The following is a 13,159-nucleotide window of genomic DNA, read 5'->3' as shown; positions in this document are numbered from 1 at the left end:
TCTATACGGATGGCGAGGGAGATCAGGTTGTCGAAGGTAGTTGGTAGGTCTCGACCGGCTAGCTCATCCTTAATGCTTCTGGAAAGCCCCTCCCAGAATGTCGCCACCAAAGCTTTGTTATTCCATCTGAATTCGGATGCCAGAGGGTGGAAGCGTACCGCATATTGTCCCACAGATGAATTGGACTGACGTTAACAGAGAAGAGCGGAAGCTGAAGAGGTGATTCACCTGGGTTCATCGAATACTTCGCAAAAAGTCTCCAAGAATACAGGCAAATTGGAGATGATCGGGTCCTCTGTCTCCCATAATGGGTTCAACCACACAAGGGCCTTGCCTCCCATGTGCGACATAAGGAATGCTACCTTTGTTTGGTCCGATGGGAAGTGTTGAGGAAAAAGTTCAAAATGTAGTGGGCACTGATTGATGAACTCGTGGCAGAGCTTCGGATTGCCATCGAAGCGTGCTGGAGCTGCGAGTTGGGGGCCTGAACCTCGAACAAAAGCAAACAGTTTGAGAAGTTTCTGGAGAAGACACGGCTGCTTAAACATGAGGGGACTCTGGAGAGATGTTTATGGCCTCCAACTTGGTAGTCAGGGACTGCAACTGAATTGACAACTTTTCCTGCACGCCTTTCTGTCGGCAAAGCTCTTGGTGCATGGTCTGATCAGGCAGGATCAGGGGTCCAGCGGGGTCCATGGCCTGAGCAAACTGTCAAGAATGTGTTTTGTGGAACCACTGTGCCACAGACCATGGAGAGCCTGGAGGGGTGTGACTAAGCGAGCACCGGTCTGTTCACTAGAGCCTCTAATGGTGAGGTTAGACTTGGCTCCCAATGAAGCCAGGTGCCACTCCAGGACAGACCAACGGACAAGGAGCAGCTGGACCCAGTAGGACAGACTGGATGGTGCAACATGCAGGGTTTGCACCGGAGTGCAGCAGGCTGGGTTTGTAACGAAGTGCAGCGGGCTGGGTTTGCACCAGAGTGCAGCGGGCTGGGTTTGCACCAGAGTGCAGCGGGCTGGGTTTTAGTCACACTTTTTTTATTGCCTGATGAATGGAATTTCCCCAGAAAAGTTGCAGCAATTTTCCTTCATGATATTCTCTACTGTATACCATCTACATGCGGTGTGAACCTTGAATTAAGAGAAGCACTTAATAATGAGTGTTTGAAGCATACTCTGTGCCATGTAGATTGCTGACCTCTCTCAAGTTGGTGCGGTATTGATATTGGATGAGTCGAGATGTCGGCTTCCAGGAACCTTGCACCCAATAATATTATGCATCTCTTATTTAGTGTGAACAGAATCTTAGGATGGCTTAGCATTATCTCTTACCTGTAGGGCTGATAATTATTCTGCAACGAGACCATGGAGGAAGCCGGTGATATAGGCGAATTGGGCGTTGGGGTCACACACCCTGATCTAGTAAGGATAGAAATATATAGGCATAGATAATGACAATGTCCACAAGTCCAACTAATACCTAAAGACCTAAGACAAACTGTCAGTGATTCAGAAGTGCGCATATACTGTATGTATATATATATTATTTAATATATATTTAATCATTTTGTTGCACATAAGATATAATTTTTGCGCTTTAATAATTATTCATATTCCTGTTTAAAATATAATTACAGTGAATATTAATATTCATTTCCATGTGTAAATATAACACTGGGAATTTCCATCTAATAGATTTACAACCAATATCTCTATATTTAAGTGGATTGCGTCTGTTATTATTATAATATTCATTTTTACAATTATTGGTGAGAAATTTGCCTCCAGTAAGTCAGAGCGACATTGGCTGCAGTAATTATCAGAGATAAAACTAAGAGCTCAAGCAGCTTTACCTGGATAACTTCTGTCAGGCTGCAGTCAAAATCCATTTTAATAATTATATTCTTCTATTTATTAATAAATGATATATTTTATTCACATTTTCTTTCTTTCTCTTCCTATTGATGTGATAGTTATGGTGCTGAACACTAATGTGAATTTACATTATATGACACTCCAACAGTCCATATGATCATGATATTGGATGAACCTTACACCCAATAATATTATACATCGTTTATTTAGTGTGAACAGAATCTTAGGATGTCTTAACATTATCTTTTACCTGTTGGACCGATATTTCTTCAACGAGATGCTAGGGCGAGCCGATGATGTAGCAATAGTCACATGCCCTGAACTAATAGAGATAGAAATATGGAGGGATAAATAATGACAATGTCCACCAGTCCAACTAATAGTCTAAATACCTAAGACAAGTTGTCAGTGATTCAGAAAATGACAGTTAGTTGTGGGCAGGTTTTGGGCGAACCTTAGTTAGAGACTCCCCCCTGTAGGGAGATTGTGTATAGTTAGAATAACAGGATTGTAAACATAGAGATTTGTTAAGTTTTTTAACTGTTGCGCTACACCACTGTACGAGCCCTCTTGGGCACCCATATGTTCTTATCATTCCTCTGGGTAATGTACGCTTACTGCATTAGGCGGAACCATTGGGTAGGCAAATTTATAGTTCCGTTGTTAGTACAACTTGGCCCTGCCGGTTGTGTAGCGCAAGGGTCCTAGCTGCCTTGAGCTAGGTGTGTGTGAGGTTTACTGCTGTTCCTTTCTTGCACTGCCGGGTCAACCCAGTTCCAGTCCTTAGTAAAAAGGTGTTACCCCAACAAATTGACTCTAGTATCCTCTGTCCTCTGTCCGCTGTATTCTGTGAAAGACCTCGCGGCTTACACTACTGAGAACCATGTGACACGCTGATAGCTGCTCAGTAATCCTGCCTAAAAAACGCTGTGTGCCTGTGATGAGTCTTAGGTGAGTTTTTGACACTAAGCATTTTTGCTTCTCCGGGAAAGTGGATTTACGGAAATCTCCTGCCCACTGCGCTTCTTTACTACTCAGTGTAAACCGATCTGCGGTACGAGTTTCGAAACCGCAACATGTCAACTTCTGTTGTGGGTACGCTGAGTTTTCTGTGCACATTTCCCCATAGATTTGTATTGGGTGAGGAAAATCCACAGGTGGAAAATGAACGTGACCATATCAATGATGTTTTTCAAAGCCAAATGGCAGGAAATATCAATAACAAAGCTTTATTTAAATCAAGACATACCAACTAGAGTCAAAAACGCACTTAAAAAAGCTGCACACAAAAACGCAAAGAAAAAAATACAAGTAACCTAACTTACACAATAGGTGTGGAAAGGCTGCTGTGTCAAAAACTCACCAAAAACCCCAAAACTGATGGTGGGAACGTAGCCTTACAGGAAAAAGACGCTGATATATATATATATATATATATATATATATATATATATATATAGTACAGACCAAAAGTTTGGACATACCTTCTCATTTAAAGATTTTTCTGTATTTTCATGACTATGAAAATTGTACATTCACACTGAAGGCATCAAAACTATGAATTAATATGAATTAACACGTGGAATTATATACTTAACAAAGAAGTGTGAAACAACTGAAAATATGTCTTATATTCTAGGTTCTTCAAAGTAGCCACCTTTTGCTTTTGTGGCACCCCAGGGGTCTGGTTTCCACAGTAATGCAATGTTATGTCTGAGAGCAGGTGGGAGGTCTCTTGGTCAGGAATCCTATGCATGCCACACCTCCTGCCCAGTCCTGGGAGGGGAAGGACTTCCCCTATATAAACCTGGGGCTGAGGCAGGGTTGGGAAGTTCAAAGGGAGAGTTCAGCCAGGAGGGCTGACAGGGAGCTGTGGCTCCGGCTGGGCCCAGCTCCTGGGCCATGCCAGAAGTAGAGACAGAGAAGAGAAGCAGCTATGGGAAAAGAACAACAGGAGCTCTGTGGGAGCAGTGTTACAAGGAATCAGGGGCTGGCAGCTGTAGAGCTCGCCCTGATTGAAGAATTATCACCGGACCCGGAGTCCGAGGCTGTGGGGGCTAATCCTTACCCAGCAGCAGAAACCGACCGGCAGGGGATTTCAGGTCCTCTGGCTAAGAAACCCGAAGGCACGGTCACACGCGTGGGACCAGCACCGCCGTCGTGGAGCGGAAGCCACTAGAAGGCCCCGAGTCACCGGCCATACGGGTGAGCACCACACGGTACACCAGGGACGTGGGCTACTTTTACCCGCCTCTAGCAAGGTAGCCAGAAGAGTACAATTAGTTGGGGAGGCCTACAACTCCGCCTGGCCAGGGGAAATCCCATCTGCTCAAAGACTGACCAGGCCCCGATCGCTAGCCAGTACTCCAGGAGGGTCTATCTTTATCACCAGTAAAGACCCTGAACTACACCGCATCGTCTCTGAGTGGTTCCTGCTACCCCCATCATCCACGTCGGCTGCCCTGAGGCCATAACCCTCCCGTTGGGGGTTATACCATCTACGCTGCACAATCGTACCACCGGCCTCAGCGGTCTGCCCTGCAGCGGCAGCTCCATAGCTGCATTCAACGGGTGGCGTAGTCGTCCAACATCTACTGCTAATACTCAGCCACACAGTTTGACTCCCTGGGCACGGACCGGGTCACCGCCACGAGACTACAACCCTCAAGAGATCCGGCTCCGGGTAAGCTCCCGCGTGCGCAACGCAGCGCGACACAGGCCCAGGGGCGCGTCAACTTTTTGGCGTAGTCGGCAGGATCTCGTGCCCGCAACCACCGGGTACTGCGTGCCTGAAAAAGACTGTTCAAACTTACCTGTGGTGAAGATTCCCGCCATCCGGCGCCATCTCCCGCTTCCTTCCCGCCATCGGTGGAGTTTTCCCGCCATCCGGCGCCATCTTCAGCCTTCTTCCCGCCATACGTGGAGTTTTCCCGCCATTGGACGCCATCTTGAGGACGCCGCGCGGGAAGAAGAGGGGCGTGGACTCCGAAAGCGCGCGAGAACTGAAGCCCCGCCTCACGTCCGGACGTTGCGTAAGGTCCTGGAAGGAGCCCAGCAGACGCCGACGTCACAGGAGCGCGACGGAAGGTCCTCAACCCTGACGATCCACTGTGGAGCCGCGGCCTACGGAAGAGGATCATCGCAAGGTAGGCCACGGTCCACTAGGGGGGAGAAGGATGTCGGATACGGAGGAGAGCTTCACAGCTTCAACCCCCGCCAGCGCCACCGCTGTGGCGGTCATGCCTTTCACCATGCCCTATATCCCGGGGGCAGCCTGGCTACCCCAGTACTCGGGGGAGTCACATACCCTGCATGACTTTAGAGAAAAGCTGGATAGCCTCTTCCAGGTGTACCCCCTCACAGAGGAGCAAAAAGTGAGCATCCTGGTGGCCCAATTAACCGGGGCAGCCCAAAGGGAGGTAAAGTCCTGGCCACCTGGGGGGAGGACTGTCGCAGAGATACTAACCCGGCTAACCGAGGAGGAGCTGCAGTACTACCAATACGAGGAAAGCCAAGAGGACCCGGACGGGTCTGAGGACTACCCTCAGGAGGGAGCACAAAGAGGACATAGCTACTGAAGGGAAGTAGCGTGAATAAAGAGCTGTACATAGTTACCCGTTAGGGTACAAGGACTGCTGCTAATTAAAATATGGTCCCCGTTGGGATTAGTGAATTGTTCCCCGTGTGTCCCTATCCCTTACCAGGCTGAGGACTGTGAGCAGCCATCCCCTATCCCTTACCAGGCTGAGGACTGTGAGCAGCCAATCCTTATCCCCACTGGCCGAGGACTGAGAGCGGCCATATCCTGTAAATAATTATGTGTTTCTAGTAATTTATAGGAGTCCTTGGTGGATTTACCGGGAATCCTTTGTACAGTTAGTGGAGCGTAACCCAGGATGGACTAAAAGACTGTTAAGGACTCGGGGCAGGACAGACCCCTACCTGGTTACGTCTCCCTGTTTTGGTGAAATGGACACCTTTGTTTCCTTCAAAGACTGCACCCGGTTGCGGACATGCCGTGACCACCTTTATGTGTTTTTCTTATTGTATTATTATTGTTATACCCTGTTATGTTTACAAAAGTATGTTTAGTCCCGGAGTACTAAATTTCACTAGGGGGGAATGTGGCACCCCAGGGGTCTGGTTTCCACAGTAATGCAATGTTATGTCTGAGAGCAGGTGGGAGGTCTCTTGGTCAGGAATCCTATGCATGCCACACCTCCTGCCCAGTCCTGGGAGGGGAAGGACTTCCCCTATATAAACCTGGGGCTGAGGCAGGGTTGGGGAGTTCAAAGGGAGAGTTCAGCCAGGAGGGCTGACAGGGAGCTGTGGCTCCGGCTGGGCCCAGCTCCTGGGCCATGCCAGAAGTAGAGACAGAGAAGAGAAGCAGCTATGGGAAAAGAACAACAGGAGCTCTGTGGGAGCAGTGTTACAAGGAATCAGGGGCTGGCAGCTGTAGAGCTCGCCCTGATTGAAGAATTATCACCGGACCCGGAGTCCGAGGCTGTGGGGGCTAATCCTTACCCAGCAGCAGAAACCGACCGGCAGGGGATTTCAGGTCCTCTGGCCAAGAAACCCGAAGGCACGGTCACATGCGTGGGACCAGCACCGCCGTCGTGGAGCGGAAGCCACTAGAAGGCCCCGAGTCACCGGCCATACGGGTGAGCACCACACGGTACACTCAGGGACGTGGGCTACTTTTACCCGCCTCTAGCAAGGTAGCCAGAAGAGTACAATTAGTTGGGGAGGCCTACAACTCCGCCTGGCCAGGGGAAATCCCATCTGCTCAAAGACTGACCAGGCCCCGATCGCTAGCCAGTACTCCGGGAGGGTCTATCTTTATCACCAGTAAAGACCCTGAACTACACCGCATCGTCTCTGAGTGGTTCCTGCTACCCCCATCATCCACGTCGGCTGCCCTGAGGCCATACCCCTCCCGTTGGGGGTTATACCATCTACGCTGCACAATCGTACCACCGGCCTCAGCGGTCTGCCCTGCAGCGGCAGCTCCATAGCTGCATTCAACGGGTGGCGTAGTCGTCCAACATCTACTGCTAATACTCAGCCACACAGTTTGACTCCCTGGGCACGGACCGGGTCACCGCCACGAGACTACAACCCTCAAGAGATCCGGCTCCGGGTAAGCTCCCGCGTGCGCAACGCAGCGCGACACAGGCCCAGGGGCGCGTCACTTTGATGACTGCTTTTTGCACACTCTTGGCATTCTCTTGATGAGCTTCAAGAGGTAGTCACCGGAAATGGTTTTCACTTCACAGGTGTGCCCTGTCAGCTTTAATAAGTGGGATTTCTTGCCTTATAATGGGGTTGGGACAATCAGTTGTGTTCTGCAGAAGTCTGGTGGATACATAGCTGATAGTCCTACTGAATAGACTGTTAGAATTTGTATTATGGCATGAAAAAAGCAGCTAAGTAAAGAAAAACAAGTGGTCATCATTACTTTAAGAAATGAAGGTCTGTCAGTGCAAAAAATTGGGAAAACGTGAAAAGTGTCCCCAAGTGCAGTTGCAAAAACCATCAAGCGCTACAAAGAAACTGGCTCACATGAGGACCGCCCCAGGAAAGGAAGACCAAGAGTCACCTCTGCTTCTGAGGATAAGTTTATCCGAGTCACCAGCCTCAGAAATCGCAGGTTAACAGCAGCTCAGATTAGAGACCAGGTCAATGCCACACAGAGTTCTAGCAGCAGACACATCTCTACAACAACTGTTAAGAGGAGACTTTGTGCAGCAGGCCTTCATGGTAAAATAGCTGCTAGGAAACCACTGCTAAGGACAGGCAACAAGCAGAAGAGACTTGTTTGGGCTAAAGAACAAAAGGAATGGACATCAGACCAGTGGAAATCTGTGCTTTGGTCTGATGAGTCCAAATTTGAGATCTTTGGTTCCAACCACCGTTTCTTTGTGCGACGCAGAAAAGGTGAACGGATGGACTCTACATGCCTGGTTCCCACCGTGAAGCATGGAGGAGGAGGTGTGATGGTGTGGGGGTGCTTTGCTGGTGCCACTGTTGGGGATTTATTCAAAATTGAAGGCATACTGAATCAGCATGGCTACCACAGCATCTTGCAGCGGCATGCTATTCCATTCGGTTTGCGTTTAGTTGGACCATCATTTATTTTTCAACAGGACAATGACCCTAAACACACCTCCAGGCTGTGTAAGGGCTATTTGACCAAGAAGGAGAGTGATGGGGTGCTACGCCAGATGACCTGGCCTCCACAGTCACAAGACCTGAACCCAATCGAGATGGTTTGGGGTGAGCTGGACCGCAGAGTGAAGGCAAAAGGGCCAACAAGTGCTAAGCATCTCTGGGAACTCCTTCAAGATTGTTGGAAGACCATTCCCGGTGACTACCTCTTGAAGCTCATCAAGAGGATGCCAAGAATGTGCAAAGCAGTCATCAAAGCAAAAGGTGGCTACTTTGAAGAACCTAGAATATAAGACATATTTTCAGTTGTTTCCACTTTTTTGTTAACTATATAATTCCACATGTGTTAATTCATAGTTTTGATGCCTTCAGTGTGAATGTACAATTTTCATAGTCATGAAAATACAGAAAAATCTTTAAATGAGGTGTGTCCAAACTTTTGGTCTGTACTGTATATATATATATATATATATATATATATATATATATATATATAATATATATATACTGGTGCATGTCTGCCGATACAGTGCTGCTCACCATTATTAGCACTAGTGTTGAGCCACCCCCGTAGTGTTCGGGTTCGGTTCGGGTTCGGTTCGTCGAACACCGGCATGTTCGCTGAACGGTTCGTCGAACACTGTCGAACACCGTTAAAACCAATGGCAGGCAAACAAAAACACATAGAAACACATAGAAAACACATAGAAAACACCTTCAAAGGTGTCCAAAAGCTGACAAACTGCTCAGAAGACACAACTAACACATGGAAAAGTGACAAGTACATATAGTCATGCGAAAAGAAAAGAGGTGGAGGAGTAAAAGGAGGAGGAGACACAGATATAGGCATGTCATGTCCTTCTAAAATCAAGAAAGGCTGGAGTAAAAATCTAAAATCAGCCTACCAACACCCAGACGTCGTGACAAGAAAATTAAAAAAAGAAATATCTTTAGGTAGAATGGCGGTTCCATTCAGAACACTTTCCTTACAAGACGTAGTGGTATCCCCGTTGGGAGTCATGCCAAAAACGGAACCCAATACATTCGGACTAATCCACCATTTGTCATATCCAAGGGGCAGGTCAGTAAACGACAACATCGACGCGGAACCAAGTACAGTAGTATATACTGTACCTCCTTTGACAAGGCAATCAGGCTGGTCAAGAAGTTGGGAAGGGGCACCCTAATGGCCAAAACAGACATTGAGGGGGCGTTCCGGTTACTTACTATCTGTGCCTCCGAATAGTGTCCACTTTGAATCCTTTTACAAGGATCTATTGGAGGGCAAGTCTGGTGCCAGCAGCCGCGGTAATTTCAGCTCCAGTAGCGTTCACTAAAGCTGCTGCAGTTAAAAAGCTTTTATAAGGATCGAGCTTGGCGGTCTGCCGCAAATCATGCTACCGCCAGTCCCAGCCCCTTTGCCTTGGGGCGCCTCCCCGATGCTCTTGACTGAGTGTCCCGGGGGCCCGAAGCGCTTTCTTTGAAAAAATTAAGTGTCCAAAGCACAGGTGGTGTAGCTTCCTTAACAGCTGGGCTACTCTGCTGACTAGCAGACACTGCTACTAGGCCCAAAGTATTGCCTGGGCTAGATGCAGTTAAAAATTTGTAATTAGATCTACAGGCGGTGTAGCTTGCTTAACAGCTGGGCTACTCCGCTGACTAGCAGACAATGCTACCAGGCCCAAAGTATTGCCTGGGCTAGATGCAGTTAAAAATTTGCAATTAGATCTACAGGCGGTGTAGCTTGCTTAACAGCTGGGCTACTCCGCTGACTAGCAGACACTGCTACTAGGCCTAAAGTATTGCCTGGGCTAGATGCACTTAAAAATTGTTATTAGGTGCAAAGGCGGTGTAGCTTGCTTCAGATGGGCTACTCCACTGACTATGAGACACTGCTACTAGCCCAAAAGGATTTCCTGTGTTAGATGCAGTAAAAAATTGTTATTAGATACACAGGTGGTGTAGCTTGCTTCAGATGGGCTACTCCGCTGACTACGAGACACTGCTACTAGCCCAAAATGATTGGCTGGGTTAGATGCAGTAAAAAATTGTTATTAGATATACAGGTGGTGTAGCTTGCTTCACAGCTGGGCTACTACGCTGACTAGCAGACACTGAAGCTTTGGAGCAGACCTCTGATTCCCAGGCTATAGTATGAGTAAACAGCTCTGCAGACTCAACCATCTGTATTACCCCAAGCCATAGTGTATGTGTGGCACCCCAGGGGTCTGGTTGCCACAGTGGTAGAAATACCATGTCTGAGAGCGAGCATGGGTTTTCCTGGTCAGGAGCACTGTTGCATGCAACGCCTCCTGCCCCAGTCCAGGGAGGGGAAGAACCTGCCCTTTATAAACTGGATCTGGGGCGGGGTTAGGAGAGTAGAGTAGTTCCAGAGGAAGGGACAGAGGAGCAAGGAGCTCTGTAGGAGACAGGAGCTGAAGGCCAGAGATTGGAGCTAGCAGAGCTCATCCTGGCAGAAGACGCAGAGAACTGGACACCGGAGTCCGAGGCTGTGAGGATATCCACATCCAGCAGCAGAAACCACCTGGCAGGGGATTTCAGGTCCTCTGGCCATAGAAAGCCCGGAGGCTCAGTCACACGCAAGGGACCAGCACCGCCATCGAGGAGCGGAAGGTACCAAAGGCCCCAAGTCACCAGCCATACGGGTGAGCACCACACGGTACACTCAGGGACGTGGGCTACTACACGACTACAGCAAGGTAGCCAGGAAGAGTGCAGTTAGACGGGAAGGCCTACACCTCCACCTGGCCAGGGGGACTCTTGTTCGCTCACAGACTGACCAGGCCTCTAATGTTAACCAGTACTCCCGGCAGGGCCTTCTTCATTACCAACAGTAAAGACCCTGAACTGCACTACACGGACTCTGAGTCATTTCTGCTGTGCCCATGCACCACAAGCCTCACCATCTACACACGCTGCCCTGAGGCTATACTCCTCCCGTGGGGAGTTATACTACCCTCTGCTGTGCACACAACATCAGCCTCAGCGGTCTGCCCCGCAGCGGCGGTTCTCAGTGACCGCAATCCACGGGTGGCGTAGTTGGACATTTCAACATTAAAAACCAAGTAAACAGATCCGCCACTGGTTTGACCAACCTGAGCCACGGGACCGGGTCGCTGCCACGGAGACTACAACCCCTGACATTACACAGAGACCCAGCTCCAGGTATTCACCCACACACAGCCCAGGGGGCGCGTCAACTTTGGCGTAGTTGGCAAGATTTCGTGCCCGCAACCACCGGGTACTGCGTGCCTGCAGAGAAAGACTGTGATACTTATCGTGGTGAAGTTTCCCGCCATCCGCAGCCGTTTTCCCGCCATCCGCAGCCATTTTCCCGCCATTGGGCGCCATTTTCGGGACGCCGCGCGGGAAGAAGAGGGGCGTGGACGCCAAAAGCGCGCAAGAGCTGAAGCCCCGCCTTACGCACTGACGCTGCGCAAGGTCCTGGAAGGAGCCCAGAGGACGCCGACGTCACCAACGCGCGACGCAAGGTCCTCGACCCCGACGATCGCCTGCGGAGCCGCGGCCTACGGAGAGGAAGCAACGGAAGGTAGGCCAAGGTTAACTAGGGGGGAGGAAGACACCAGGAATGGAGGGAGCTCCCACCGCCAGCGCGGCTGCTGCCGCAGTGATGCCGTTCACGATGCCGTATATCCCCGGAGCGGCATGGTTACCCCAGTACTCAGGGGAGTCGCATACCCTGAGCGACTTTAAAGAAAGACTGTATAGCCTATTCAAAGTATACCCCCTGTCCAAGGAACAAAAAGTGAGCATCCTGATAGGCCAGTTAATCGGAGCAGCCCAAAGAGAAGTGAAGTCCTGGTCAGCCAGGGAAAAGGGGACTGTAAAGGAAATACTGGCCCGTCTAAAGGACACTTTTGATACCCGCACCTCAGCAGAGATCAAACTAAAATTTTATGGATGCAAACAGCAGGCACAAGACAGTATACGGGACTATGCTTTGAATTTGCAGGAGGCCCTGAGAGCCATTAAGCAGGCAGACCCTGACAGCGTGCGGAATGAGGATAAGCTGTTGACTGAACAGTTCATTGAGGGTCTACAGTCCAGCGCACACTGAACCCAGTTTCGTGTAATGGCCTTGCAGAACCCTGATTTGGACTTTGCGCAGTTTAAAGACAGGGCCATCCGGGTGCTCCGAGAACCGGCACCAGGTGGCGCTGTAACCCACAGGAGCCCCGCTATCACCTATCACCAGGAGGCGGCGCCCTTGTCTGCAGAGCCTGTGGGAGCTGATGCACAGGCTTTGGACAAAGCCCCGGCTGCAGACCTGAACCATCAGGTCCAAGAGCTGACCAAAAGCGTTGCCGCGCTAATCAGAACTGTGCAGTCTTTACAGGTGTCCCCTCCAGGAAAGATCCAGCTGGCTTCCAGTCCGGAGGACGTCCCTTGGCACCGACAGAGGGGGATCCCATCGTCCAGAGGAAGGCCCAGCGACCGCTACGACCAGGACGGACAACCCATCTGCCGCCGCTGCAACCAACCAGGACATATGGTGAGGTACTGTCATTTAAACGGGCCCAACCTGGAGCAGAGGGCCGACCCCCAGGCATAAGACCATCAGGCCCATCGAGCTGGCGTGATAAGTACGTAGGGGGACGACCAGTCTTGCCTGTGGTGCTGGATGGCATTCCTATGAGTGCACTACTGGACACCGGGTCACAGGTAACCACCATCCCCTATGTGCTTTTTAAGCGGTACTGGAATGACTGAGATATTACCCGCTACCCAGATAACGATTTGAGCATCATAGCCAGCAATGGTCAGCCCGTGCCGCAGGTGGAATTCAAGGAGGTGACCATCAAAATTGGTAAAGTTGAACTGCCAGCGCAAGGACTGATTATTGTGGACATTGACCGTCGTGAAAGCCACCCTAAGATAACCTTGGGTACTAATGTTATTGAAAATTGTCTTGCAGAGATAATTGTCATATTACAGCAGGTTGCGGTGAACGCCAGCTCCAGCCAGCAGCGTGTCCTACAAAAAGAGATCAGAGCCCTGATGAAGAGGCAGCAGGTAGAACTGTCTGGTGGTGAGATTGGTAGTGTTAGGATGAGTAACCCGTTCCCTATTGC

The 13,159-nt window shown here is 49.8% G+C and overlaps 1 protein-coding gene across 7 annotated transcripts in view; it reads right to left on the bottom strand.

The window, feature by feature from the left end:
• Positions 1-13,159, bottom strand: part of LOC141172043 (guanylate-binding protein 3-like) — a 369,874-nt gene that overhangs the window by 89,823 nt on the left and 266,892 nt on the right. For all 7 annotated transcript variants that reach the window (XM_073655827.1, XM_073655829.1, XM_073655828.1 and 4 more), the window contains 2 exons: positions 2,128-2,199; positions 1,335-1,421 (listed from right to left, as the gene is read on the bottom strand). In XM_073655827.1, the coding sequence (XP_073511928.1) occupies positions 1,335-1,421; positions 2,128-2,199 (159 nt within the window). The remainder of the gene's footprint in view (positions 1-1,334; positions 1,422-2,127; positions 2,200-13,159) is intronic.

The sequence above is a fragment of the Phyllobates terribilis genome, unplaced genomic scaffold, assembly GCF_046119375.1.
Source record: "Phyllobates terribilis strain yellow unplaced genomic scaffold, ASM4611937v1 Scaffold_12__6_contigs__length_324123572, whole genome shotgun sequence".
Classification (NCBI taxonomy): domain Eukaryota; kingdom Metazoa; phylum Chordata; class Amphibia; order Anura; family Dendrobatidae; genus Phyllobates; species Phyllobates terribilis.
This window is presented reverse-complemented; position numbering and strand designations above follow the sequence as displayed.